Source organism: Terrapene carolina, unplaced genomic scaffold (assembly GCF_002925995.2).
Source record: "Terrapene carolina triunguis isolate 2854851 unplaced genomic scaffold, T_m_triunguis-2.0 Scaffold85, whole genome shotgun sequence".
Taxonomy (NCBI): Eukaryota; Metazoa; Chordata; order Testudines; family Emydidae; genus Terrapene; species Terrapene triunguis.
This window is the reverse complement of record NW_020664436.1, coordinates 63,817,977-63,844,615: the sequence shown is the minus strand read 5'-3', so window position 1 is coordinate 63,844,615 and position 26,639 is coordinate 63,817,977. Positions and strand designations below refer to the sequence as shown.

The following is a 26,639-nucleotide window of genomic DNA, read 5'->3' as shown; positions in this document are numbered from 1 at the left end:
TTAAATGAAAATACCTATGTTAATAAGGAAAGTTCCCACTTGCTGTTCCTGGCTCCTCCTTTTAGCAGCTGCTATATTGCATTACAAGAAACTCAATTAATTACCTTCCTATTATTTTTCATGTGAGCAGTTGCTGTACTTGCCACCGCAGTGTTATGTGATTGTGAATGAGGGGAGAGATGCTATACAGTAGTGTAAGGGGAAGTGTCTCTTGTGAACCACATAATCTATTAAACTGGTCTGTGCCATGAGAATATTTCAAAGCAGGCAAAAATCAGTGTTTGCAAGAGGAAAGGAATTAAACTAGTGCAGGGAGATAGGAATTATTTCTAGACTTCTGACAGTATTAAGAATCCTAGGAAAACAAGGGAATATACCACTCCTTGGTAATGAATGTAATGTGATATTTGTTCTCTTCCTTGGCAGATTGTTAACAAATTCAAATAGACTTACAACAACTAGAAATGCAGTCTGGGCCCTCTCAAACCTCTGTAGAGGCAAGAATCCACCTCCAGATTTTAGTAAGGTATGTAAGGTATCAAAATATTTCACTTTTAAGGAACTTACAAAATTTGAAGGGGCAATACACTTGTAATGTGGTGTTCTCATACAGAGAAGAATCTTCTTGTAGTCAACCCAGTCAGTCTCTGGGGTAAAGAATTTTTTGTTATGAGAAGACATGTTTGCAGTAGATCCATATTATCTATTCTCCTGATTCTGAGCTTGATTTAAATTAAGTCTTCACCAATAAATAGTCACCATTTTGTGTGACGCAACAGAAAATTTAGATGTTACCACATTATATGCAGAGCTTTGTGCATTTCTGCTGACCTTAACGCAAGTGCGAAGAATATTGATTCATTAGCTATCTGAAAACCAAACCAAATCCAGTGTGTCTACATAAGCTATGTTAATCTTTTACCGTGCTTTCTATAAACACGAGAATAAACTATTAAAAGTAGTTGAAAAGTGTCACTTAACTTTTCATCAACTTGGTCTGCAGTATCTTGCTAGGAAACAAGGTTCTTGTATTTTGCTATAGCTCTTCAGCAGAATAGTATTAATGTGGTGATGTTTTAACTTTGAAAAAGCAATCCATCTTTGTAATGTAAATATTTGTTTGTAAATGAGGAACATTTTTGTATCATTATCCTAAAGCTTTTAAATAGTTTATTTAATTAAAGTAAATCAGTGGGTATTCTGGAAGAGGGGAGGGGAGTGAGATCAGGACTCTTGGATTTTAGTCTCAATTCTGCCATTGGCTTTTGTGACCTTGGTTAAGTGAATTGCTCAGCCTCTCTCAATTTTCCCTTCTGCATAACTTTTCTCATAGAGTGTGAGATTGATTATTAATTTGCTACTTTAATTTTACTCTTGTGGGGGAATGTTAACAAAATGGTGAGTAGTTTCCCCATCTTGCTATTCCAATTTATAAGATGCTGCCTTCAATAATAACCCTTTCTGGTAGTGTGGAACAAGGATGCTCTTTGCTACTTACTTATTCTCTTCTCTGGGCAACTGCTACTCAGAGTAGTTCCTTTGCCCGTCACAATAGCAGCATTAAAAGGAGGTAGAGGAAGCAGAATTGTGTAGCAACTGTCAGCTGAAGAGAAAAGGACTCGTAATTCCTGCAAAGAACCCAGTATTCCCAACATTGACCATTGAGGGGAAAAATGAGGGGTGAGGTGGGGCTCAAACTGGCCGCTTCATCAGACAAACTGCTATGTAGAGGAGGTTGGGTTCCAAGCTCTGCCCAGAGATACTGCAAGTGAATGGGAACTGAGATCAGAAGAAATTTGCCTGGCTTGGTTCTGTAAAACTCAGTAGTATATGGGCAGCTGAAAAACATATGATCCCTTTTTGTAAAGTGATTATAATAATGTAATTCCTTCAAGTGGGTAGGCTGAAAAGCAAGCCTTGATAAATAAATTCTGAAACACACAATAAATCATTTCCTTTTCATGCAAAGACTAGCATTACTTCATGGTTGCAATGTCTTTGTAGCAGACTGAGTGATAAAGTAAAGGTAATTTCTGCAGAGTTCTGATTTGGGTTTATCAATCATCCTTAGCCTCTGACCATGGAACAATCCATTCTGAGACAGTAAGCCTACTCTACTCACCATACAGTGCATGTAATTTAATTCACATTTTCTGTTAGCACAGGGAAAACAAATTTTAAAACAAAAAATAGAGGAAGCATCTAATCATGTATAATTTTTTTTTAACCTAGGTTGCTCCTTGCTTAAATGTTTTATCAAGACTGTTATTTAGCAGTGACCCAGATGTATTAGCAGATGCTTGTTGGGCCCTCTCTTACCTTTCAGATGGACCCAATGATAAAATTCAAGCAGTTATTGATTCTGGAGTCTGTCGAAGATTGGTGGAACTTCTTATGTAAGTGCCTTTAGTCAAATCTCTATTTTAGGATGTTGCCAACATGAACATGAGCTCAGACTGTGGGCCTACAGTATTGATGGGCTGTCCTCCAGGGCAGTGGTTCTCAATCGGGAATGCAGAGCTCTTCTGGGGGTACATCAACTCATCTAGATATTGTATTTGCCTAGTTTTACAACACGCTACATAAAAAGCACTGATTAAGTCAGTACAAAGTAAAATTTCATACAGACAATGAATTGTTTATACTGCACTATATATGATACGTTGAAATTTAAGTACAATATTTATATTCCAATTTGATTTATTTTTAATTATAATAAACATGAGAAAGTACACTATTTTTTCAGTAATAGTGTGTTGTGACGCTTTTGTCCCAGTAGTTTTTAAGGGAGGTGAAACTTGGGGTATGCAAGACAAATCAGACTCTTGAAAGGGTTACATTAGTCAGGAAAGGTTGAAAGCCACTATTCTAGGGTTACTCCATTTTTTTTCTGTCCTCTCTTATGGCCCATGTAAAGTGCCTGTCTCTTTGGCTGAGGAGGACTGGACATAGCTTCAGTCTGAAGCCTTTCAGTGCCACTTCTGGCTTGATCAGCTCCTTGAATTTTTCCTAGGTTGCTAGTGAAAGATGCTTCCTCCACAGCACTTGTAACCTGGAAAGCAAGGGATTGTGCTTGAGACGTGAACTGTCCCGAAAACTTCAGTTTTTGAGTTTTGTATTTGTTTTCTTGCTGGTAATATTAAACTTAAGGGGTCCACTAGCAGAAAGATAGACAGTTAATGGGTGCATAAATCCCAGAAATAGACTTGTGCTATTTTTCACATTTTCCCAGTTTACTAGGTGGACAGTTCATAGTCTGCCAAGAGGGAAAAAAACAGAAAACCACTCTGCACTATGAGACTGCAGAATAGCAGAGTATGGATCCCTGAGCTGCTCATTCAGCACTACTCCCTATGAATAGATGGCTAGGATACTTTTAGGGAGAGAGTGTTAGACATTTTTTCTTTTTTCTTTCATGATTGGTGAAGGACAGTTCAGTAGACTCTTGTCCTAATTGGTAATTGCCGGGGGAGCGGGGGTGTCTCCATGCTACTGGTTTGTGAGACCGGAAGGGAGTCTGCCTCCCAAAAAAACTAGTTGGAGGAAGGGGGAGATTTTCAATTTCACTGCCTCTCTATTTAGGCTAGATGGCTACTTCAGGAATTTTGCTCACTGGATTATGTCATTCCCAAAGGCCCAGTTATTCTGTGAAATTCAGGCAGGGTGAAGTCATTCACATCCTTGATTTGTAAACATAGCTTTCTCTGTGACAGACCATCACTGTTGCAACTTCCAAAGGGAAATCCTTCCTTTAAAATAATCAATTGGACTTAACGGCTATGGAGGAGAATTTGGCCAAAAAGTGGAAGATTGCAAGAGATGGCTTTCTGTTGCCATGGCCATAAGTTTAAATCCTATCAAAAGCCTAAACCCTCCAACTGTAGTTATTGTATAAAGTTTGGCAGCCTCAAGCAGTTTAACATTTGTATTGTCTCTAGGCACAATGATTACAAGGTGGTGTCTCCTGCATTAAGAGCAGTTGGAAATATTGTGACTGGTGATGATATTCAAACACAGGTAAGACCAACTTCTAACTTGAGAAATATAGCTAATTTGGAAAAGAACATAGAATATTTTTGGTGTAGGAATGAATTGTGCTATTCAGGAAACTGATTAAGGCTATTAGTTGTATTCACATGTGTCTAGCAACAGGTGTTCAGATACTGTAGTGAAAGGGGCCATATAAGAATGTAGACACATTCTGTATTACCAGTCTGACAAGATATTAATACTTTTGGCCAAGGACTTTTACATGTAATTGCTGTGAGGATAAGGTTAATTTAGTCATTCCACTTCTATGGGTAAAATACTGTATTCCATTTTAAAATGTTACTCTTTTTTGTTCTTCCCAGGTATTAATATAACACGTTTTCAGTAATTATTAACAGGAGTCATCTATATAATGACCCACTTGGACAAAGTGTCTTTTGTAGCCATTCTAGTTGCTTTCTTAGACACATGCGAACTGATTCAAAACTTCCTCTCTTTCTCCATAAAAACTTCATACAGAAGTATCAAAGTGGACTGTAATTATGGCTTCTACTTCAGTATGAACCTTATAAATCACAAGCAATAAACGAATGTTTTATATTAACCAACACTTATAGAATGGCTTTAGTTTCCTGTATGGAAACTGTACTCCATTCTTGTATTTATCTGTTGCAGTTAGGTGGTACACTAATTATTTGTCCATACATAGGAACCTGTGGTCCCACTTGTACAAGGTTTCCTAAAGATTAGTCAAGTGATGACATTGAATTTGAGGCTGTGCAGATAGTCATTCCCTGCTTTAAATAGCTAGTAAATAGCTTACTGTCTAAAAGACTTAGAGAAGAGGGGGTTGATTTAAATAGTTATGTGATTTTATTGGGCCTCACAGAAGTAAATTTTTAGGAGGGATTTAAATGGAATGGCAAGGTCCTGTAATGCACTGTGGATTAAGAGAGTAAACAGGCTGGCTAGAAATAAAATTTTGATCACTGCAGTTTTGGACTCACAAGAGGGGAACAGTATAGGTTTCAGGGATGCTAGAGAGTAGGCGATTACTGTAATCAAGACTGGAGATGTGTATGCCCTGGACAAAACTTTAAGCATGTGGAATAGAAAGGAAGGCTGATGCTTTCTAAAATGTTGTATAGAAAGTGTCAGGATTTTGTGACAGCCTGGATGTGTCAAAAGAAAGGGGAGGAGTCAATTGACTTAAGGTAAAGGCCTGAGAGATGGAGATATTGTCAAAAGTAGTGGAAGGAGGAAGAAATGGGGGGCTTAGGAGGAAAAACAAGAAACTGTGTCTAAATTGAATTGATGGTACTACATAGGTCAGGTGTGAAGAGTGATTTTTGAGTTGCCATCATATAGCTATTGAATCAGTGGAGTACATTCCTTCCCAAAGGATAAGTAAAAGACAAGACCAAGCAGAGGGAAATGCAAACACAAGGGTGGAGGGAAAGATAAACTGCTAAAAGAGACTGAAGCAGCAATTGGCGGCAGAAGGCGAATCAGGATAGGATAGGGCCACAAAAATTGAGGAGAGTGGTTCCATAGGAGTTTCATTTGCATAACTGAGTGCAGAATATGGCCCTTAATAGTTAATTATTTGTGCATTGAGCATTATTGGAGGTGGGGGGGGGGGGTTGGTACCTCCATTATATCTGCCTTTTTTTTTAATTTTGTCATTGGCATGTGCATTTATTTGGTTTTTGGATCTAGCTTCAGTAACTTTAGTGTAAAGTAGGCATACAGTTGCCCACCTAAGTTATTTAACAATTTGTATACTAGTCTTTCAGCTGGTCCTTCCCCCCCCTCCATAACAGCTTTCCTATTTTGGCCTAATCAACTGCACCTCTCCCCAAATCACCAAATTATCTGTTTCTCTTTTTGTGGCACTATGCTGTCATTAAACACCTTCATTTTGGAATACAGTATCTGATAGGTGCTATAAAGTATTAAACTATTCTTATAAAGACTGTCTGTTTTGAATTCAGCTGTAAACTGTGAACTATACCTTTTTATGTTGTATAGGCAGAAATTTTCAACTTTCAAATTATTTTAGGTAATTCTAAATTGCTCTGCATTACCCTGTCTCCTTCATTTGCTGAGTAGTCCTAAGGAATCCATTCGAAAAGAAGCATGCTGGACTGTTTCTAATATTACTGCAGGAAACAGAGCTCAGATTCAGGTAATGAAATGTTAGTAATCTAACCATCTTCTTCCGACCTAGCACTTAATGCTTTTCTCTTGGAAGGAAAAATGTAGTTAACATATTTTACCCTTCCATTTTGATTTTTAGGTCTAGTTGGAGTTTTATATTTGTTTTTCCCAGCCTTTGTGGTGCTTATTAGAAATTCTAATCTAAGTTTACAACTAATTACATAAAAATAAAACCATGTGAATATCTGCATTGTTTTTGTGCTAACGATACCAATTCCTGTTTTGACTTTTTAAAGGGACTGATAATTAGTTAATGATTATAAAGTGAATTGAAGATTTAAAAGATGTAAAGTTCTAAGTATTATTGTTTGCAAAGAATATTTACGTGCAAGTGCTTGCTTACAAAGTTTTAAATGACCGGTGCTTAAAAATGTTTATGGAGCTTTGCAAAAAATATACAAAGTGTGTATTACAGAATGGATTCGGAGTAGGGAAGTCTTCTGGGGGTGTACAGGATTTTTATATGCAACATTCAGAATTATGTACTGGGTCTGTTGTTCCCAGTTATTGAAAAGCAAATTGAGTTTAAATGCTATTTCTATATTAAAAGGACATGATTAAATTCGACAAACATGAAAGATGCAAAGGAAGCTTATAAAATATTTTTTCAACAGTATTAATATGACAGTTGCTGTTTTTCCCAAGTTACTATGTTAATCTCTATTAACATAATTCATAAATTCTGTCAACTGAATACATGTGAAAGTAGCTTGATGTGGCAGACGGTGCGTTATAGCATGTAGATAATTCACTTCAGTGAAAGACTTAAATTTAACTTAATTTAAATCAAAATTTTCTGTGGGAAGATGTCTATTTTGATACTTTATTTTTCTTTTTGACACAATCAAAAACAGTTTTGTTGTTTCAAGTAGACTTGTAGATTCAAAACAACATTTTTAATTTAAACCTTATTGATTTGAAATTTCTGGTGTTTTGTTGTTGTTTTGTGAAGTTTTTCAATATTTTTACATCCTGTTTTGATTTGATATGGAAATTAATTTCAAAACCTCAAAATTTTCCACAGGAAAAAAATTCCATTTCCCAAGCAGCTCTAGTTCTCACCATGAAAAAGCCTCGTAATTCTAGATTAAGATATTGCAATTTTAATGTAACTTCAAAAAACAAATTTGGTGAACAGTATGCAGTGTAAAGATACATCTTTACTAACTAGCAAACCTGTGAAAGACTTTTTTTTTCTTGTTTTGCACAACGATAATCAGCCTGGTATGCATTTGAACATTTTTAATCCCACAGACATCTAGCCTAAGTGTTCAGATATTATGATGACAATACACCATTTTAAATTGTCAGATTTTCATTTACAACTTACAGCCAACTTCAATGGCTTTCTGTAATTAGTTGAGTGGCCCTAATGTGGGGACTGAGTGTAGTTGTGCATCTTCTAAGTTTTTTTGTTTTTTAAATACATTTGTAGAAATGTGGCTTTTGAAGAGAACACAAGCCCTTTTTGTCACAAAAGCTCTCCGAGCTGGTTGGTCTGGCTGAGGCTAAATTATTTTATTCAAAGTTTTAACTTCAAATCGAAATCCTAGATTTTCATTAACTTTGTCAGGACTGTATCAGGGTCTTAAATATGTTGACCCAATCTAAACATCCTTATTCAAAAGGTACTATTCTTTGTACTATAACTTTTGAGATTCTCATCATGAGGCAAATCTATAAGTAAAATATTCTTTAGAAAGATACTCCAGGACCTTCCTGAATATAAACTAGTGTGCACTGGAATCTTCACATGTTAATAGACAATGGCTGATTGGTACACTCTTAAAAGGATGAATATCTTTAACAAATAATTTCAAAATAAACAAGGATTGGCTGACAGATTCTACCGAATGGTGGTATTCTCTATTCTGGAAACATCTTTAATGTTCTTTCTCGCATTTATATTAGCTTGGTTGTTTTTGCTACCATTTAAAGCCTATTGTATAATGTCACTGTTTCTTGTTTTAGACTGTTATAGATGCAAATATTTTTCCAATATTGATTGACATTCTTCAGAAAGCTGAATTTCGCACCAGAAAAGAAGCAGCATGGGCCATCACTAATGCAACATCAGGAGGTACTCCTGAACAGATAAGGTAATGAATTAGAAGTTGATTCAGAGGAGTATTAATATGTGAAATTCAGTTAGTGTTCATCTGAAAATAACCCAGTGAATTGAGACACAGTTAAGTATTTTGCCACTTACCTTTCTCTTTGACCTCAAATGTTGTTTTCTTAAAGAGAAAATTCTTAGTCCCATAATTGGATTCTAGCAAAATTCACAATAAATTCTTAAAAACAAAGCTGTCTTCTTGGAACTAGTTGTCTTTATACAGTGATTTTTTTTTTATTGCAACTTAGAAAATGGATTGTATAAAGTATGTGCGAAATTTTGGGGATCACCCAGACCACTACAGGGCTCTTTCACCTCCTGCCCTGTAACCTGGGGTGCCTTTATGCTGAGCAGCTTTGGTTCAGACCCTTGACACCAGTAGCCTGCCCACAAGCACAAGATCTCACCCTGGCTTCCACCGCCTAGTTATTCCTTGCAGGGTGACACTAACATCCCTTCCGTTTTCAAATCTGTCTTCAGAGTTCTTTGCTACCAGCCATTCGGACTTTTCCTCACTGTTTTGTCAGTGACACCAATCCCCCAGACACATCTTACTTTAGTTCACACACTCAACATAGTTTACAAACCGAACACCTGTTTGGGGTAAAAGTAAAAGAAAGATTTACCTAATAGAGAGAGAAAAATCACAGTTTCAAGGATAAAATAGTAAGGAATAGCAAACATATACAAGTTACACAGAAAATAAACAAAGATACAACCTCAGGCTTTAGACTAGCAAATTAGATAGATTCCCTTTTCTAATACAAATTACCTGTTGCCTCTGAACAGTTTCCCAGTGTACCATCTAGTCTTAATCCAGTGTTTCATGGACAGCACCTGCCAAATGACTGTCCCTCAGTTTTGGATATTCTTCAAACCCCTTCTTTTTTAGAAAGTGTGTGTGTGGGGGGGGGGGGGGTTGTTTTTGTTATGAGTTTGGGGATTATGCAGATTGGGGAAATTCTACTGGGATGTCTCATTGTCTTCCCATTAAATCTAATGGCCCATCATTTGTCTTTTCTCGGGTTGTATAATGCTAGGTGCTTGGACCCTAGTCTCTGGTTGTGGAGGTAGCTTCTCCCTGCTTGACTGCCTACTGCCGCACTGTGAAGTGGAGCTGAATGTTGCAGCATAAATTATTAACATTGTTTTATTTATACACAAATACAAAATACAAAAAAAGTCGTAATTATACGTATACGTAATTCGTAATGACTATAAAGTTCAGAACATTACAAGCTTTCATAAAATACCTCACTCAATATACTTTTATAGCACAAACTTTGTACATAATTAGTTGAGTCAACTGCTTATTCTTTGGGATTCAATCCCCTCCCCCCTATTCTTCCCTTAATGTGTCTGTGTCTGGACCCTGATTGTCACAGTATGCAACTGAATTAGCAGTACAACTGAAATACTGTAATTTCACTCAGTGAAATTCACCCTTGTGAAAGCTCTGAACACTGAAGTTAATAATCCCCCACAAAGAGTTCTGCTAATGGCATATTGTCAAAGCAAAATTTGAGCAGTTTATGAACAGCAAGTGTGTCTAGGGTGTATTACAGCCACATGAAACTGGGTCATGCCTATTTATTGGGAGACATTTAAAAAAATATATTCTTGACTCCACGTTCAGGCAGTCATGTTACATAAAACTTAACGAGAATATTGTTTTTAAATAAACATCTGACTACAGCTGCAAAATGTAGCTTAATCATTTTGAATCTGTTCAGACTACTTTAATTACTGTTGGGATTCTCTCTGAGACTTCTTTCCATTCGGCTTTCCAAGAACTCAATTCGACTCCAGATTTTTGTCACTTGTGTATCTTTACTTGGCATACGGGAAATGCTCAGCTATGCTGAGTTGATGAGACTTAAACATAGGGGGTGGGTAAGGAGCGTACCATGCATCCAAAGTTGCATAGAAACCTCTTCCTTTATATACAGTTACACGTTACATTGCATTTACTATATATTGCATACCTTTGGTTATTTTGTAAGAACCAAATCTCTGTGCATCATGCTCTGTCCACATATGACATATTCTTTACCTCATCTTACCTTCCAGGCGTACCTTGTCTGTTGTAAATGGTTCCCTGGGTGTTCCCCACCCACCCTTCTCCTTCCTCCTTATATTAGGAAGTTACAGACATTCTGTGTTTTAGCTTACTGACCTATTTATTTATCTGTCTGTTGCCAGCTTGCTGATCCATTTACCTCCCCAATGTTGTCTCCCAACAAATGAGGCCTCACCCATTTTTAATTACTCATGTCAAGCCAGGCCTGTAATTACTAGGGTATTCCCACAGATAATCATCTGTATTATTATGATGGTCTCACTTGGAAAAATAGCTTTGATCTCTTTAGTGACAGAACAGAACCAAACATTTTTCTGGTTTATCTGAATACCTATAGTTGGATTATTTTTGTTAGTTTAAAGGACTTATTGATAATATGTGACTACCCTGGTAACTAATTCTATAGATGTGTTGTAAACAGTCCTTTTTAAGCAAAAATGGCAAGGGCCACAAAAATAGGCTTATTTTTGTGAAACCGAAAGTGTGCTAAGTACTTGTACATTTCCTGGAAACAGTTAAACCATTTTGCACCACTACAGCTGCTAAATATTCTAATCAGAATGCCAGAAAAATAAGGTTGTTTTTTTAAATTGTTCTCATAATTTAACATTTAAAAATATAATACCCTTTATTTTAAATAAAACTTTGGAGATTTGATACAATATGTGATGTGGATTCCTCCTGAAACTTTGATTGTAAGTTAAATATTTGTTTGGTGCCATAAATGCACATTACAAAACACGGAAAAAGGTATGATCTCTGTCACACAGAGCTTACCTCTTAAGTACTCTGCACTTAAGTAATGGCACCTTGAGGATTTCAAAGTGCTTTATGAACATAATTAACTAAACTTCAAACAATCCTGTGATGTAGGTAAGCATTACTGTCTTAGAGTAGCAGCCGTGTTAGTCTGTATCCGCAAAAATAACAGGAGTACTTGTGGCACCTTAGAGACTAACAAATTTATTAGAGCATAAGCTTTCGTGGGCTACAACCCACTTCTTCGGATGCATATAGAGTGAAACATATATTGAGGAGATATATATACACGCATACAGAGAGCATGAACAGGTGGGAGTTGTCTTACCAACTCTGAGAGGCCAATTAAGTAAGACAACTCCCACCTGTTCATGCTCTCTGTATGCGTGTATATATATCTCCTCAATATATGTTTCACTCTATATGCATCCGAAGAAGTGGGTTGTAGCCCACGAAAGCTTATGCTCTAATAAATTTGTTAGTCTCTAAGGTGCCACAAGTACTCCTGTTCTTATTACTGTCTTAGTTTTACTGATACAGTAGGAACTGAAGCACAAAGGTGGTGACTTCCCACGGTCACACAGGAAGTTTGTGGCAGAATTGGGAATAGAAACCAGATCCTCTGAATCCCAGTCCTTTGCTGTAGTTACAACATCCTTCCCTTTTTGGTAGCTAATTTTCAGAATTATTTAAATGTGTTCTGTTCATATTTTAATGGATTGATATTGAATTGAAAAAAACATTCTTGTCTCTTTGAAGAGACTTGCCTAGATCTTTGGCCATTACATATTACTCTTGATTCGAGAAAAGAGGATGTTGCATCATACTGTTACATACAGGAGAAACATTCTTATATAATCAGAAGTGTCTGAAATGCATGTTTTTAGAACAAGGTAGAATCATGTATAAAAGGGATTGAAAATGTTTACATAATCCAAACATCAGTTATAAGATCAACTGCTGTATTCTTGTCCCATTAGAATAAACCAAGGTTTGACTGTATTTCAGAGTAAGGTTGCCTTCATAGGTTATAGAAATGCTCTTATTTCAGCAGGTTAGTTAGTTTCTAGCAGAATTCAATACCATAGAATGGTGTGTCAAAGTTGTACTTGATTATCAGTCCTTCTTTTCCCCCCTCTTTTTCCTCCATCATTACAAAGGTATTTGGTAGCATTAGGTTGTACCAAGCCTCTTTGTGATCTCCTGACTGTGATGGATTCCAAAATAGTGCAGGTGGCTTTGAATGGACTTGAAAATATTCTGCGTCTTGGAGAACAAGAATCCAAACAAAATGGAATGGGCATTAATCCTTACTGTGCCCTTATAGAGGAAGCATATGGTAAGCAATTATTTCTTGTGAAGCTGTGCGCTTACAGTTGCCTTATTTGTAACTGAAAAGGGATAATAATGTAAAACACTTAGCTAACATAGTTACAAGTTACTTGGACCTACTATTTGCCATACCAATTTCTAGCCATATTTCAGACCAAACTAAATTAATATGCTGGAGTTAAAATTCAGCAAATATCTAATTTAAGGCAGAACAGAACAAAGAAGAGTTCTTAAAGTACCAAACGTTAGTAAGCCAGAAACTCAAAAGTAAAATCAGATCATATCTATGAAATTTAGGCAGATTACTTTTGGTTTCACAGAGTTAGTGGTAAAAATAGATTTAATGTTATTATGAAAACTAATCTCTTCCATAAGGACCTGGCTAGCCAAAATTAGTCTTTGCAACTGCTCTACTACAAAATCTGTGCAGGCTTCTCTGTGCTTCAGAGGAGGCTAATAATTCTTAGGGGGAATCTCCTGTCTTCAGTGACTGGGGAATACCTGATTAGATATTCCATTATGCATTTTTCTGTAGAGCAAAGTCTCTGATTTCAATGAACCTGGATAGTGGGTTGGGAATTGGGCTTTTAAGATGAAGCAGGTTTACGGAGTCCTCTCGACAACCTAATATGGAAGCAGAATAACTTCTGGGTCTCATAATGGGTTAATCAGATGGGGAGAATTAAAGGGACCTAAGCTGAATTTGTTCTGCCCTGGCTGTCAGGTTTGTGCCTAAAATCTTCAGCCCTTACTATTGAGAGGCAGAGGAAAATAACTGGATTAAATAGCACTTTCGGGCTGAGTTCCAGAACATACCTGTCAACCATGGGAGAGCAATAAATAGGCTATTCACAGCCCGTAAGATGTAATAACTACAGCCTCACGCCACAAAAAGATTGAAACTTGTCTAAAAACATTACAAGTTTTCTACCTGTCCTGTGTCCATACTTCAGCCTTTCTTTATTCACCCCTTTAAAAAAGGGCAAGAATAAGCCACTGGACTTCCCTTAGTCGCCACAGGTAGGGAAATATAAAGTTAGACAGAAGCCAGAGTTGTTGAGTATTGGAGGAGGGAAGCTAAGTTCTTTTGGAACTGCAACATGGAAATAGGGATATGGGGGGGCTTCGCTGGCAGATTTTTTTCATAAATCACCCTGCTTTCAGAATCAGTATTGCATACTAATATTTTTTTAATTCTGTGTAAGTAGATATTTGAGCCTCCTTCTATTTTGCTTTTTTCACGTTCATTTCATATTGTTTATAAACTGTCAAATTGAACTGAAAAGGTAAAAGAAAAACTAAGTCTGTAAGTACATGATTGATACATTCTCTTATCAGGCGGTTGGGAGTATTTGGCATAGAAGAAATGCACCTTGTTTTTAAAATAATAATCCTGGAGTACTCAGGGCTAATGTATATCAGTGATTTTACAGATTGGTTCAATCTGGGTTGTTTTTCTCTTAAACTAGAAAGTTCCAATATATTTCATATTAAAACCTAATTCTTTGATTCATTCATCACACAACTTAGTGGTAGTATTCAAAACACATTTATGTGCTTAACTCTGTTTTCATCCTGGCTGTGTACTTCACCTTTAAATCTTTTGGAGCTGTTGGATTTAGAGCATGTCTTTTTGTTTGTTTGTTTTTAAATTTAGGACTGGATAAAATTGAATTTCTTCAAAGACATGAAAACCAAGAGATCTACCAGAAGGCTTTCGAACTTATAGAACATTACTTTGGTGTGGAAGAAGAGGATACCAGTATTGCACCTCAGGTGGATGAGAGTCAGCAGCAATTTGTGTTTCAGCAGCAGGAAGCACCAATGGAAGGGTTTCAGCTATAACTATTAAAGTGAAGACAAGGCAAAAATATAAATATCTGTAACTTTTCAGGGGTCTCCTCTTCATGGCCAAAGTTAGAGGAGAGGTTTGAATGTGTTTGGCAGAACATAGTTAAAGAAGCAGCCAGTGCACTGTTATACTTTTCTGTTAGATACAACTTTTCATTCAGTGTTTTTGGTTTTGGGTTTTTTTGTATTTGTGTGTACTTCATATGTTCAGAAAACTAACTCTGTGAGTAATCAAGTCTAATATAAAGGCTTATGTGATTTAACAAGAATGGTTAAGCTTGAATAATAACTTTAGTAGGATTTTAGGTAGTGGTTCTGAATTTTTCATGCAATTTCTGCAACTGCAGTAAAGCTGTTGGCAATTGCATTTTGGCAGTAAACTTGACATGCCCAATCTATATCAAATCTACCTCTATATTGAAGCAAAAAAGTTGCTTCAGAACTAAAGCATGAAATAAAGATGAGCTTGTCAAAAGCTAAATTTAGAATGTGAAAAATATTTATTTAAATTGTGAAATGTAGTTTTATGCATTATACTTTGCATAGAGCATAGACCAGTGAAATATATTTATAAAACATTTAAAAGCATAATGCAGATTTTTGTTTAAGTATATACTGTTTAAATACCAGATGTAGCTTTGAATATGTGACAAAAAAGCTGTTCTGCATTATGTGGTTTTCAAGTTGTAATCAGCGAGCTGGCTGGTCATGTGATGCTGGCTCCTTATTTCAAGCTGCTAAACAGCATTAAAGGTAAGCTACAAATAAAATACTTTGCTGTGTAAGCAATTGCTGAAGTTTGCCACAGGGATGTTGTAATTGTAAATGAGAGAGGAGGTAATTTGCGCAGTTGTAAATGATAGGGGAGATAGTCACATAAACCATCTCCATATTAAAATGTGGTAACAATATAAAAGTTTGACAAATCTTGCAATACTTGCCTTTCTTGAAACATTTACTTATTTAAACAAAGTTTAGACTGTATGTACGTATTGTATTTTTAACCAAATATGCTACCACTTTTTGAATTTTTTTTTTAAGTCAAATGTCTCCATTTTCTTTATTTTAGACAAGGCTGTAGAAATGTGCCCTGTTATAATCCATAGTGTTGCTGCAACTGGGGGAAAACAATCTCTTTTCCATTTGATTGAAGGAAAAAGGTTTGCTTTGTTGTAAATATTAAGTATATGAACACCAAAATGAATCTGAAGATGTCTGCTAAATATTTAATTTCTAAAACACTTAATGTCTGGTTGCTACTACCCGCCAAAAGAAATATATCTAAGAATTTGAAACAATTCTTCTGTATGCTTTGAAAATCTACATTAGATTTTTTTGTATATTCAAAATGTCTATACCACACTGCTTGATCTCACTTACCAGTAGCCAGTCTGAATTTGGATTAATGAAAATGTATAATTGTGGTTAAATATATTAGTCAAATATTGTGTTGAAATAATAGTGAAAGCTTCTTTGAGCTATGAAACTATTTGAACCATGTACAATAGTTGAAATTTCAACAGTTAAAATCACTCTTCCCATGGTAGTGTGCTTGTCACTAAACAAAATGTTGATACGCTGAGAAATCCAAATTAGAGCATGGTATCATTTATATACTGTGTTCTGGATTTAAACTTGTTTATAAAATGTGCAAATACTGTTTTCAGTTAAAATTCATAATGTGTTTCGCTTGGAGACTGTTAAAGCACTATATATTGTGTAGTAGTTTCAAGGTGAGAATTGAATCAGATTTTATAAAATTAATAGTCAGTTGTGACTATTAATATATTTAAAGTAGCAAGATGCAATTCAAAAAATTCATCCTCATTTGAAATTTTTCTCCTGGAAATAAAAGGTATGTTATGAGGAAAGGAGTGAATATAGGAGTGTGGTTACTTTGCAAATTCTGTATAATGAAAGATTTAGCAAACACTTTAAACCTAGATTTGTATAATATACAGCAGGTTTGAATACTGTGCACAATGCTGAGCCAAATTTTTCTTATGTTTGAGAATTGTATTTGTGTCCTTTTTTATGATAGTTGGAGACTTTACTATACTGGCATTTTTTGCATCGTCTCTTTAAAGTTCAGGGTAATAATATTGGAAATTTACAGGATTACCGGTTAAATTATGATGATTTTCACTGTTCTTTTAGTGCAAGAATAATCATATAAGTATTCAGGTAACAGGGTATTCCACTGTTTCTTGCAAACATTGTTTTGATATTACATAAGCCAGCTGTGCCTGCTTTTATTTTGAGGACCCCGTAGACACTACATTTATAAGACTCTTCAGTTAAGCCAAATCTAAACTTAAAAAAACAACAACCCTAATTAAGACTTGTAAATGGAGGAAACGGGGGGGGGATTTCAAGTATTATACTATTTGAGAGGATTACTTCATTTTTGTGGATATATTGTGTATGTCTGAGTAGTTAAAGTGACTGCACTTTATGTATGTAAATACAAATTCATGCCTCTGGTATATTCAAAGTAGTGCTTTTAGTGTAAATAAGAACTAAAATTGGTGGACTTTGGTTACTGAAAGGGACACTAGTTATTTAATCTCAACATTTGGTTAATCCTAAAATTGTTAAATCTGGCATTATCCTATCATGTTGCTATGTGTGTGTATATCTAAAATCCACCAGTCTCACTGGGAACACTATTTTTTTAAATAGCTATTGTTAATGAATGATCATGGAATAAGAATGTTTTCACAAGTTAACAAAACCTGTTGTCAGAACTGACACTGATGGCATCAGTGATGCTTAGGAAAACAATGACGCTGACAGAAAAAAAATCATCTCTGCTGTGGAAAGCATTTAGGAGTAGGGGATTGAGCAGGGGCTGTGTTTGCTAACTAGATTTTTTTTCCATACTGGTTTTATCCAAAAGGCTATTACAAGTTTGGGGGTTTTGTTTAAATAATAGACAAAGTACTAAAGTGTCCCTTTAGTTATGCAGCTTGTTCCAAAGAACAAGTGTTTTTCAAAATAGCGTACCATTTGTTCTGTTTGAATTTGAATTCTGACAAGTTAATCTATGCAAATATGCCACATCTGTTTTAGTTTCATAAACTGTTTGACACTAAATCATAACTAATTTTCTACTGAATTTTTATCATAGCACTTTCTGTCTTTGAGAACTTTGTTCATACTGCTGTTTAATTTTGTAGTATTTCCTTTAAACACTATTGCTAGCAGCAATCAGAAGAAGAAAACAAAAAATAGTAATAATGTTGGTGCAGAAATAACTTTACTGTAGAACAAGTTTGGAAAAATGATTTCTACTGGGTCTATGTGTAAAAGATGCACTATCCTTTTTCCTCCATGGTCAGTTATCTCAGTTGGGTTTTTGTCTTCAATCTTATGATTTAATTTTTGTAAGTGAGACTTTTTTTTAAAGTTCAAATTGATATGCAGGGTAAAATGCCTGCTGCTTAGCACGAAACCAGTGCAAAGGTTAATTGAAATCTTAAATGAGAAATTTTTCATTCTCATTCATGGCATTATGGTTTTATGTAATGTATGAATCTAAAATGCCTATATTGACTTTAAGTAGAGTGATAGTGCATCTTTTAATCCAGACTGGAGGCCCATTATTGTGTATCTCTACAAACCAACACGTGAAAAGTATGCAATATTATGGAATGTTTCAATTCAGAATACTATACAAAAACTAATAAAAGCTATTTTACAGTGGTGAGTGTATTCATTAGTATTCTAAAATTAGTCCTGATTCTTAGAAAATAGCAAATATAAATACAATCTCTATACTAATGTAAGAGCTGAATTCAGTAAAAACTGTGGCTGACTTCCATGCTACATAATAGTGTGCCATGCTAGAAAAATCAGCTTTATGGAGAGGGGTTAAACAAAATATTGCATGAAGTGACTTTTAAAACTAGCCTTGAAAATATCTCCTCCCTAAGCATCCCATGCCTCTGACCATCACCATCCTCCGTCCTTTTTTCATTTGCAAAATTAATGGGAGTTCCCAAGAATTTTCAGAGGAAAAGTCTATAGACACTAAAATGCTGCTTATTGTGTTTTATTTGCAAAAGAACTAAGTAAACTTTAGCAAGACAACGTGGGTGAGGTATAAACTTTAGTGAGACAAGGTGGGTGAGGTAATAGCTTTTATTGGATCAACTTCTGTTGGTGGGAGAGACAAGCTTTTGAGGTTGGTCCAATAAAAGAGATTACCCCTCCCACCCTGTCTCTCTAATATCTGGTACTGACACAGCTACAACACTGTATAAGTAAACTGTGTCAGTTCAGCCTGGTCTAGTAAACGAGATTCAACAGAGATACTGTAGGGATGCTATTAATTTTTCCAACTACATAGTCACTGGCTTCCCTAGTATTTAAATGATTTGTGGCTTGCACAATTTTTTTAGTATGCTTTAATTTCTTTAATATATAACAGTTTTCAAATGGTGGTTCTTGTCAGTAATATAATTTTGTGTCGATAGAAAAATGTCCAGAATCAAATCTAGCAGGAAGAGATTTCAGGACAGGGTAGGTGATGTATGTGTTGTCTTTGTGGACAATTACATATTTTTTTATCAAATTGAGGCAAAAAAAATAGTCTCTTGAAACTGGAATTATTAGAACTTTCTAAAGATTTGAACTGACCTTGGTCATCTGCTGCAAGTACTGAAAATACCTCTGTGTAATGTAGAAAAAGACACCCTATTCCCTTCGTTCCCAACATTTTTTTGAGTGCAACATTGTTGGGCTCCAATGTGTTGATATTTAACATAGCAGTCTGCTAACTAGTTACAGTCACTAATTATGCCAAATAACATTTGTTTGTTTTTTTGTGGTGTTTGCTCCTACTAGCAAATCCACAGCTTTTAATAGAAATATTATTTAGTCTTAAACTCTGCTGATACTGCAGCCTCTTCACGCCACTTGGCTTTCTTTGCTAGGTTCCAGCTTGTTAGGGACTCATGGTGTTCAGCCTGCAAAAATAAAACATCAGCTTAAGAGTAGTGTCCTGTGAATCACCAAATTACACTTAAGAAAAACCTTGCATCATGGTAGTAGCTAATGTTTATCTCGTGCTTTATGAATACAGGTTTGTGGAGGGAGAAGTATTAACTAAAATACATACATTTGATTTAAATTTCTCAGTAGCAACAATTTATATACTGTATCCATCTATATATATATAGAGAGAGAGAGAGAGAGAGATCTATATATCTCTTGTAAATATTAATGGAACTTATCACCTTGTTTTTTAAAAATACATGGCAATATACCCACCCTTCTAGCTGATGCAATCACAGCAAAGCAGGCGATAATTGTGAGTCCAATCATTAGATAACAGGCTTTTACCCGAGCTTTGTTTCTTGCAATGTCCAGCATTTCTGGCCTACAATTAAAATTGCATTGAACAAAATTAGCAGGAAACATCAAGAAGTTAGTTCAGCACACCACAGATATAACTTTGGTTGATTTTTTTTTTTAACAGAAATTAAATACCCTATAGCTAGGAATAAACTTCCAGCTGCTAATATGTGACCATTGTGGGCTTGGCATTTATTACTTGGCATTGTCTAACTGTTGACTGTTTTGCACAGTAGAACCTAATCCATCTCTAGTTGTAAACAATGCAAGATGGATTTGAGATTCTTGATCTTTCCCATAACTACTTGCAATGCTTGAGATAAGCAGGGCATAAACCACATTTAAAGTTACTGGTCAGTAGTGATGTGGTGAATTTCAAATACTTCCACATATATGAAAGGACTCTGTTAGAAGGGAACTGACATTGCTTGATGTGAGGAGTTCTCTTGACTGTTCCGAAATAGATGCATGTATTAATTGTAATACCTAAACAGCACTTCAAAAACTGCTTGAAGTTTTGACTGTATCCAATCTACTATAGATCTGGGATTTCACATATTTGGTTATGTTAATAAAACTGATCAGTTTCACACCATCATGGGTTTTAGTTTTATGCATTACCCGTTTATTTTTAAAAGGGTAATTTTGGTATTAAATTAGCACAGGCAATATTTGCATGCTTTCAGTTTTGCATGCCTAAAAAAGAGCAGATCATCGTGCTGGCCATGACAGAGGTAGTGTGATTTGTTGACTCCATAGAGCATAGACAGGTCTTTCCTTGAAAGGTGTTTGCCACACTTACATTCAAATACAGCTTTTTACCTACCAAAAAACCCAACACCCTCTTCCCTCCTTATCCTGGTTTTCAACAATCCCATCCCCTGCTTCAGATCTCCCCCATCACTTCCTGATTCTCTCCTTGTTCTCAGTGTGTGCATTCCTGATTTTAGCTTTCTCTGCTTTCTAGTTCCTGAAATAATTGGGAACAACTAGTGGACCATGCACTAAACACATGCTGGGAAGCAGAAAAACAGAGAATCTCTCCAAACCACACACAAATGGTCTCGCAAGTTTGATTTCACCCTTTTGCCTGCTGGATACGAGGCCTGGAAACAGTATTCTAAAGATTACCCTTGCATCTGCAGGATCGGGAATCATAGGGTTAGAAAGGACTGCAAGTGTCATCTAGCCCAGTGGTTCTCAAACTTATTTGATCGTGCCCCCTTCTTTGTCTGTAGTAGTTTATGCCACTTCTCTCCCACCTCCTGCCACACAAGTGCATATACTGCCACCCTGCTTTGAAGGCAGAGCGGAGAGTGGCGGCTGCTGGCCAGGCACCCAGCTCTCAAAGCAACGCCATTGCCAGCAGCACAGGTGTGGCATGGTATGGTATTGCCACCCTTACTACTTTGCTGCTGCTGGCCACAGCGCTGCCTTCAGAACTGGGTGCCCATCCAGCAGCTGCCACTTTCCTAAAGCTTCTCATGCCCCCCATCCCCCAGAATACATCCCTACCCCCCAGTTTGAGAACCTGTGATTTAGTCTAACCCCTTGTCACGATGCAGGATTTGCTGTGTTTAAACCATCCAATTTCATCTGTTCACTTTTTGCATTAAATGGTCTTTTAAAATTCAGTTTAGTTTTAATTGGCTCTTCATTTTTTTAAAAAATACATTCTAAAAGGCATCCCATATGAAAAGAGAGACTTTTAAAACTACATCTAATGAGCTTAGACTACAATTTTACACCTTCCCTCCAAAAAATAACCCTGTGAAGTGCACAAACACGAGAACCTGACAGCATTACTAGCAGACAAAGCATTTGGTAACAAGCTCTGCAAAATCTACCTTAACATAGAACAATTTTAAAAGGGAAAGGGTATAGTGAAATTGTGGGGCCTGCAGTGCTTCCCTTCAGCCCATAAAAACTTAACACCATACATAATGGCAGATCTTACAAGCAACTGAGCTTACTGTAAATGAGGGTTATGAGTTGAAGGTGTAGTGCACCTCCAAGGGGGTTGTCAGGGCTTGCAGGTTTGATCATCAGTGAGGATACTGTAGCTGTATTTCATAATGCTAAACACATTAGGTATGAGATCAAAACCAGACTAGCACATAAAACTATTAATCTAGGATCCATTTGGAGCAGCAGAAGCCAAATATAAATGCATTACTTGTTTGCCTTCATGCCTTAATCATATTTCACAATGCACTAATTGAACTGTTCTGAAGCAGAATCCCAATTCCTACCTGCTTTCTGCCACTGTTTCAAGGAAACAGATCTAATTATGGTTTTCTGTAGTCTTTCATTAAGGACTGTATCCCACAATCCTTACTCAAGCCAAACTTCTACTGAAATTAGTGGAGATTTGTTTAAGCAAATCTTGAATAAGGACTGCAGGATTTGGTCCTTAATGCCAAATATCTTACAGGAGCAGATTTTACTCACATGTAACATTTGCTTTGCCATTGCAAAAGGCCATTTTGATAGCTAATCATTTTTGTTTTTAATTGCTTTACATTTGAATCTTCCAAAAATACATATTACATTGCTCTCCTATTTCTCTCTAAAGGATAACTCTCTTGTACTGAAGACTGAGTGTGAATTTTTGTCCCTGTTGAAGTCACGGAAGTTTTGCCATTGACTTCAAGAGGTCAGGATTTCTCAGTAAGGGAGGAAATTCTGACAAGAGTGAGATGAGTAGGGAACAGCCATGGGATTAATATTAGACAAAAGTTGGGGCTATTGTTGCTTGCAGAGATGCTCTTGCTTATTTTCTCAGCTGCAGTAGGAATGAAACTTGGGAACAAAGGAAACATCCTGGAGTCATCCTTGAAACTGTCTCTCAATAAAGTCCAATATATTATATATGGCCAACTAGGGATGAAGGTTGATGATAAAAAGTACAGTTGTTCTGTGGATGAGTTACATTTTGTATCAATGAGGCTGAGGAATGAACATTAACTAATGTTATATGAACTTCACATTTATATTTAACTACTTAGGGAGGGAAAAGGGAGAAGAATTGTCAGTGACATGAACTGCGCTGGTGGTGGTTAGTGGGGGAGCAATATTTTGGCATCAAGACTTACTCTCAGGGTATTCAGTATTGTCCTAGAAATACCTCTTTTAAAGTACAGTATTTTTTTAACAGGCAGTAAGTACATGCTTCTATCTCTCCTCCCGCCCTCTTTCTCAAATACTTCCTTGCCTTGTAATAAAGTGTATGGAATGGATGATCACTAAATGATGACATCAAACAAGTTAGAAGATTTATTTTGTTTATGTAATCCGTAAACAGAAAATACCATTTACTGATACAGTCTCTCTCTGATTACACATTAGATAAACCAAGCAAATAAACAAGTTGGTCTGTAAATACAACCAAAGCTCAAACCACCACTGCACTTAGGGCCAAATCCTGTCTATCTTGCTCAGGGGCATAGTTCTGTTTACTTCTGATGATGATGATGAGCAACTGTAAACTGTAAAACCATCTAAAAATACCTGAAATCCTCAAGGGAAACTTGGGGAGGGAGAGATCTGGAAAACTTTTAGCCATTGGCTTATATTTTAGCGTTTTGAGTTTTCCAAATTTCAGAGATCATATATTGAAGGTTTAACACCCTTGTCTCATTGATTGATTGCACCTAGCCTTGTTTGGACGTATTAACTGTTTTGATAGTATGTGCTTGGCTTCTCTTGGAAATTCTGTCATGAGCCGCTAATAAGCTTCTGGCCACAAATAAGGGGCTGCTCAGTGAAGGAGCCAGTTCTGTCTCAGGAATCCACCACAATAGGATACAAGATTCTATCCCTCAGCAGCCACCTGACTCCCAGCAAGTGAGGATACAATGGCAACCTGGGGTGCAAATGGAGCTGGGACCTAATAGTGAGACTAGAAGCCAGTGGGTGGGAGAGAGGAGGTGATATGGAAGCAGAGGAAGAGGGGGCACAGCATCTCCCCGTCCCTTATGTCTGTCTCCTAATTTTTCATTGACCTTTCAAATGTTGTAAAACGTTGACAGGTTCAAACTTTTGGGGCAGTTTGAAAAGGAGGAACCGTCTTTTCAGCCCAGTAAGCCTCAGTAGGAACCAATGATGCACTTACGGGATCCTTGAGGGAATCTCTTCTTCAGTCTTGAAGCGTCCTGTCCACATGAGGATTTTTTTGTCAAAGTTGGAAGGTTTGTAACTACCAGGTACTTTGTACATCTTCTCAGCTGAAAGATGAACCAGAGAAAAGCCCCTCATCACTTTGTGCACTGGAGAGGTAATGGGATTGGTGGGGAGTGTCCCTAGCCATGGTCCATCTCTGTTACTGGGTTCAGGGCTTTTTTTGTTCTGGTAAAGACCTTAACCTTTACTGTTGAGTAACCTTTCTTGTACCTCAAATCACCTATGTTCTCTATGTTTGCAGTGGTGGTGTGGCCAAGATGGTCCCAGGATACTAGAGAGACAAAATGGGTGAGGTAATGTCTTTTACTGTACCAACTTCTGTTGCTGAAAGAGAGTGGAAGAAGAGCTCAGTGGAGCTGAAAAGCTTCTCTCTCTCATTTTGGGTCACCCTTGTCGATCTGGGTAGAAATTGGATCTACCTGGAATCTGCTGATTGTTGTACCCATGTGCCTGAATTGTACCATCAACCTAAAGAACAAGTCTTCCTGCTCCTATTGCACCTCAAAAATTTAAACCCTGCTGCACCATGACACATGAGTATTGTAAAACCTCATTTCCACACCTGGCTCCAGCCAATTTTTAACCCCACCCCCAATGCTAAAGCCTCATCAGAGAACAAGTTTAGCTGCTTCCATTCCAGCAAAACCATCCAGATGTTAATTCAGCCTGGGTGTATGACAGCTGCTTGAACCGGGATCTGGTAGCTGGATCCTGCAAGACTTTGGCCCTAGTCACCCAAATTCCACAGTTTAACATGAGAACATGTTCAGCTGTTTCTGCTGCATCTTAAAAATCCAGCCCCAGTGGCATCCTACTGTATCAGCACCTTAAACTAGATATTCAGACTGAGGCTCGGGAGCCACAAGTGGCTCTTCAATGTGTTTCTTGTGGTTTTTTGCAGGACATGATATTAAAAAACAATGTGATTTAATTATTAACCAATCAGGATGCTTTTAATGTGTTATTAACCAATTGTAAAATACTTGCTTAGTCATTTTGCTCGGGGCTGTAAATGAACCAATGAATTCACACTACTCTGGCTCTTTTGGGTAATGTTGATCGCCAATTTGGCTCCTGAACCACTTGGGATCCCACTACCACTGCCTTAAATGCTCAGATCAAGCTGCTGCATCTTGGCAAGTTTTGGCCCCAACTCCATAAATGTTGCCCTCAAAATCGAGAACAAATGCCTCTACTACTCCATCATCAAAAGGTAGCCCCTCTCCTTCTGGGGCAGGCCGGAGGGTGGTTTAATTTGGGGGGAGGGGAGAAGTAGCTTTGTTCTCTGTGTTAAGGGTACAATTTGGGGGCTTGGGTCCAAACGTTGGCTGGATCGAGGCAGTTCCAGCGTTTATTCTCTCTCTCCCACCCCCCCCCTTTACTGGCCTGAAGCAGAAGGGAGATCCGGAGCGCTGGGCAGAGCTGCAAACGCCCCGCTAGGACACGTCCCAGCGGGGAGCCCCGGTGCTTGCCAGGGCCCTGGGGCAGGGCGCAGCGTAGCGGGTGCAAGCAGCCTGCAGCCGGAGAGAGGGTCTCTGTGAGTCACAGCACAGGGGAGCCCCGGGCTCCCCGTTTACTCACCCGAGCTGATGGCCCCTGGGCTTCGGTTGTGGGCGCTGCTGGAGGAAGCTGCAGTGGCCGCGATCCCACGGGCTGCCGGCCGGAGCAGGGGGGCGTGCAGCTGCCCTTCGGCCAGGAGCCGGCCCAGGCAGACGCGGCTCCCAGCTGCCGCCAGCATGGCGAGGACCGCGCTGCTTGGCTGCCGCCTCCGAGCCGGCTGAGGCTGGGCAGGCAACGCGGAGAGGGGACCCCGCACCCCCTGCAGTCCAGAGAGCAACCGGCACCAGCTCCAGCCCCTCGCAGCCTCCCTGCGACCGCCCCCTCCTCCGGGCCGGGGAGCGCCAGCAGCTCTTCCCAGCCTCTGCCCCCACACCGCTCGCTAGCCCAGCTCAGGGCTGCAGCCCCCTCGGGATCTGCCTCCTCCCTCCAGCCCAGCGAACTTCACCAGGCCCCCAGGCACTTCACCCCCCCGTCTCATAATTTCCCCCATGGGAAACTGCTAGTCCCAGCTGCTGCAGCTCTGGACCAGCAAGCAAGTGGCTGGTGCTTCCCTCTCACCCCTTGGGGAATGCTGCTGCCACTTCTCTCATCTCCTATGCAGGAAGGAGGGAGGGGGCTGTTTCTCTTCGCTCATTAGGATGACCCATCTCCATGTGCCTGCTCTCTGGGCCGGGAAGTGTGACTTCTTACCTGCTACCCCCTAAAACTGCTGCCCCCAGCAAGTCTCTCGTTTCTGCTCCGATGAGCTGGATCTGATGGGTGCGAGAAACCAGGGAAGATTTTGCTTCTCGCTGGGCCAGGGTTGAGAGGGCTGATCCAGGCTGGCAAAATGTGAAGGAGAGAGAAACAACAGCGTTTGCTACACACTGGTAAAGGCCTGTGGTCAGAAAATACTTCACACCAATGTGGGATAGACCCATTGTAAATTAGCAAATGGGGGGAGGGAGAAAGGGGGCTGAAAGTCAGTGCCTGCACATCAGACATCCCTCTTGCCAGTCATGAAGTATCAAGTAACTGCCCCTGTGTGCACAATGCCTAGAAAAATGGAGGTCTGATTCTTGAATGGCACCATTAGATCAACCACAATTCAAATAATAACAATAGGTCCTGTCCCTGCATAGACTCTCACTGCTGCCATTCTAGGAAAATGCCAACAGCAGCACAAATAAAGGGTTTGCCAACATGAGAACT

General features: G+C 38.1%; 2 protein-coding genes across 2 annotated transcripts in view; one reads left to right on the top strand and one right to left on the bottom strand.

Annotated features, from left to right (window-relative positions):
* KPNA5 (karyopherin subunit alpha 5) overlaps window positions 1-18,449 on the top strand; it is a 32,340-nt gene extending 13,891 nt beyond the window's left edge. Inside the window, exons 8-14 of the mRNA XM_024205383.3 lie at window positions 427-526; window positions 2,233-2,396; window positions 3,939-4,017; window positions 6,053-6,178; window positions 8,182-8,309; window positions 12,326-12,504; window positions 14,155-18,449. Coding sequence (XP_024061151.2) covers window positions 427-526; window positions 2,233-2,396; window positions 3,939-4,017; window positions 6,053-6,178; window positions 8,182-8,309; window positions 12,326-12,504; window positions 14,155-14,342 — 964 coding nt within the window. The 3' untranslated portion in view covers window positions 14,343-18,449. The remainder of the gene's footprint in view (window positions 1-426; window positions 527-2,232; window positions 2,397-3,938; window positions 4,018-6,052; window positions 6,179-8,181; window positions 8,310-12,325; window positions 12,505-14,154) is intronic.
* Window positions 18,450-18,556: 107 nt separating this feature from the next.
* On the bottom strand, window positions 18,557-25,626 carry FAM162B (family with sequence similarity 162 member B). The gene is made up of 4 exons (XM_024205392.1): window positions 25,470-25,626; window positions 23,821-23,932; window positions 19,623-19,731; window positions 18,557-19,318 (listed from the first exon to the last, which is right to left on the bottom strand). The coding sequence occupies exons 1-4, from the start codon at window positions 25,624-25,626 to the stop codon at window positions 19,223-19,225; spliced, it is 474 nt and encodes a 157-aa protein (XP_024061160.1). The 3' UTR covers window positions 18,557-19,222.
* Between the last annotated feature and the right edge of the window lie 1,013 nt (window positions 25,627-26,639).

Coding starts and splice junctions, on each gene's coding strand:
- FAM162B (XM_024205392.1), bottom strand. CDS start 25,626: ATGCTGGCGGCAGCTGGGAGCCGCGTCTGCCTGGGCCGGCTCCTGGCC. Junction 23,933..25,469: donor CCCAGGGGCCATCAGCTCGG/GTGAGTAAACGG, acceptor TTCATCTTTCAG/CTGAGAAGATGTACAAAGTA. Junction 19,319..19,622: donor TGATTGCATCAGCTAGAAGG/GTGGGTATATTG, acceptor TTATTTTTGCAG/GCTGAACACCATGAGTCCCT.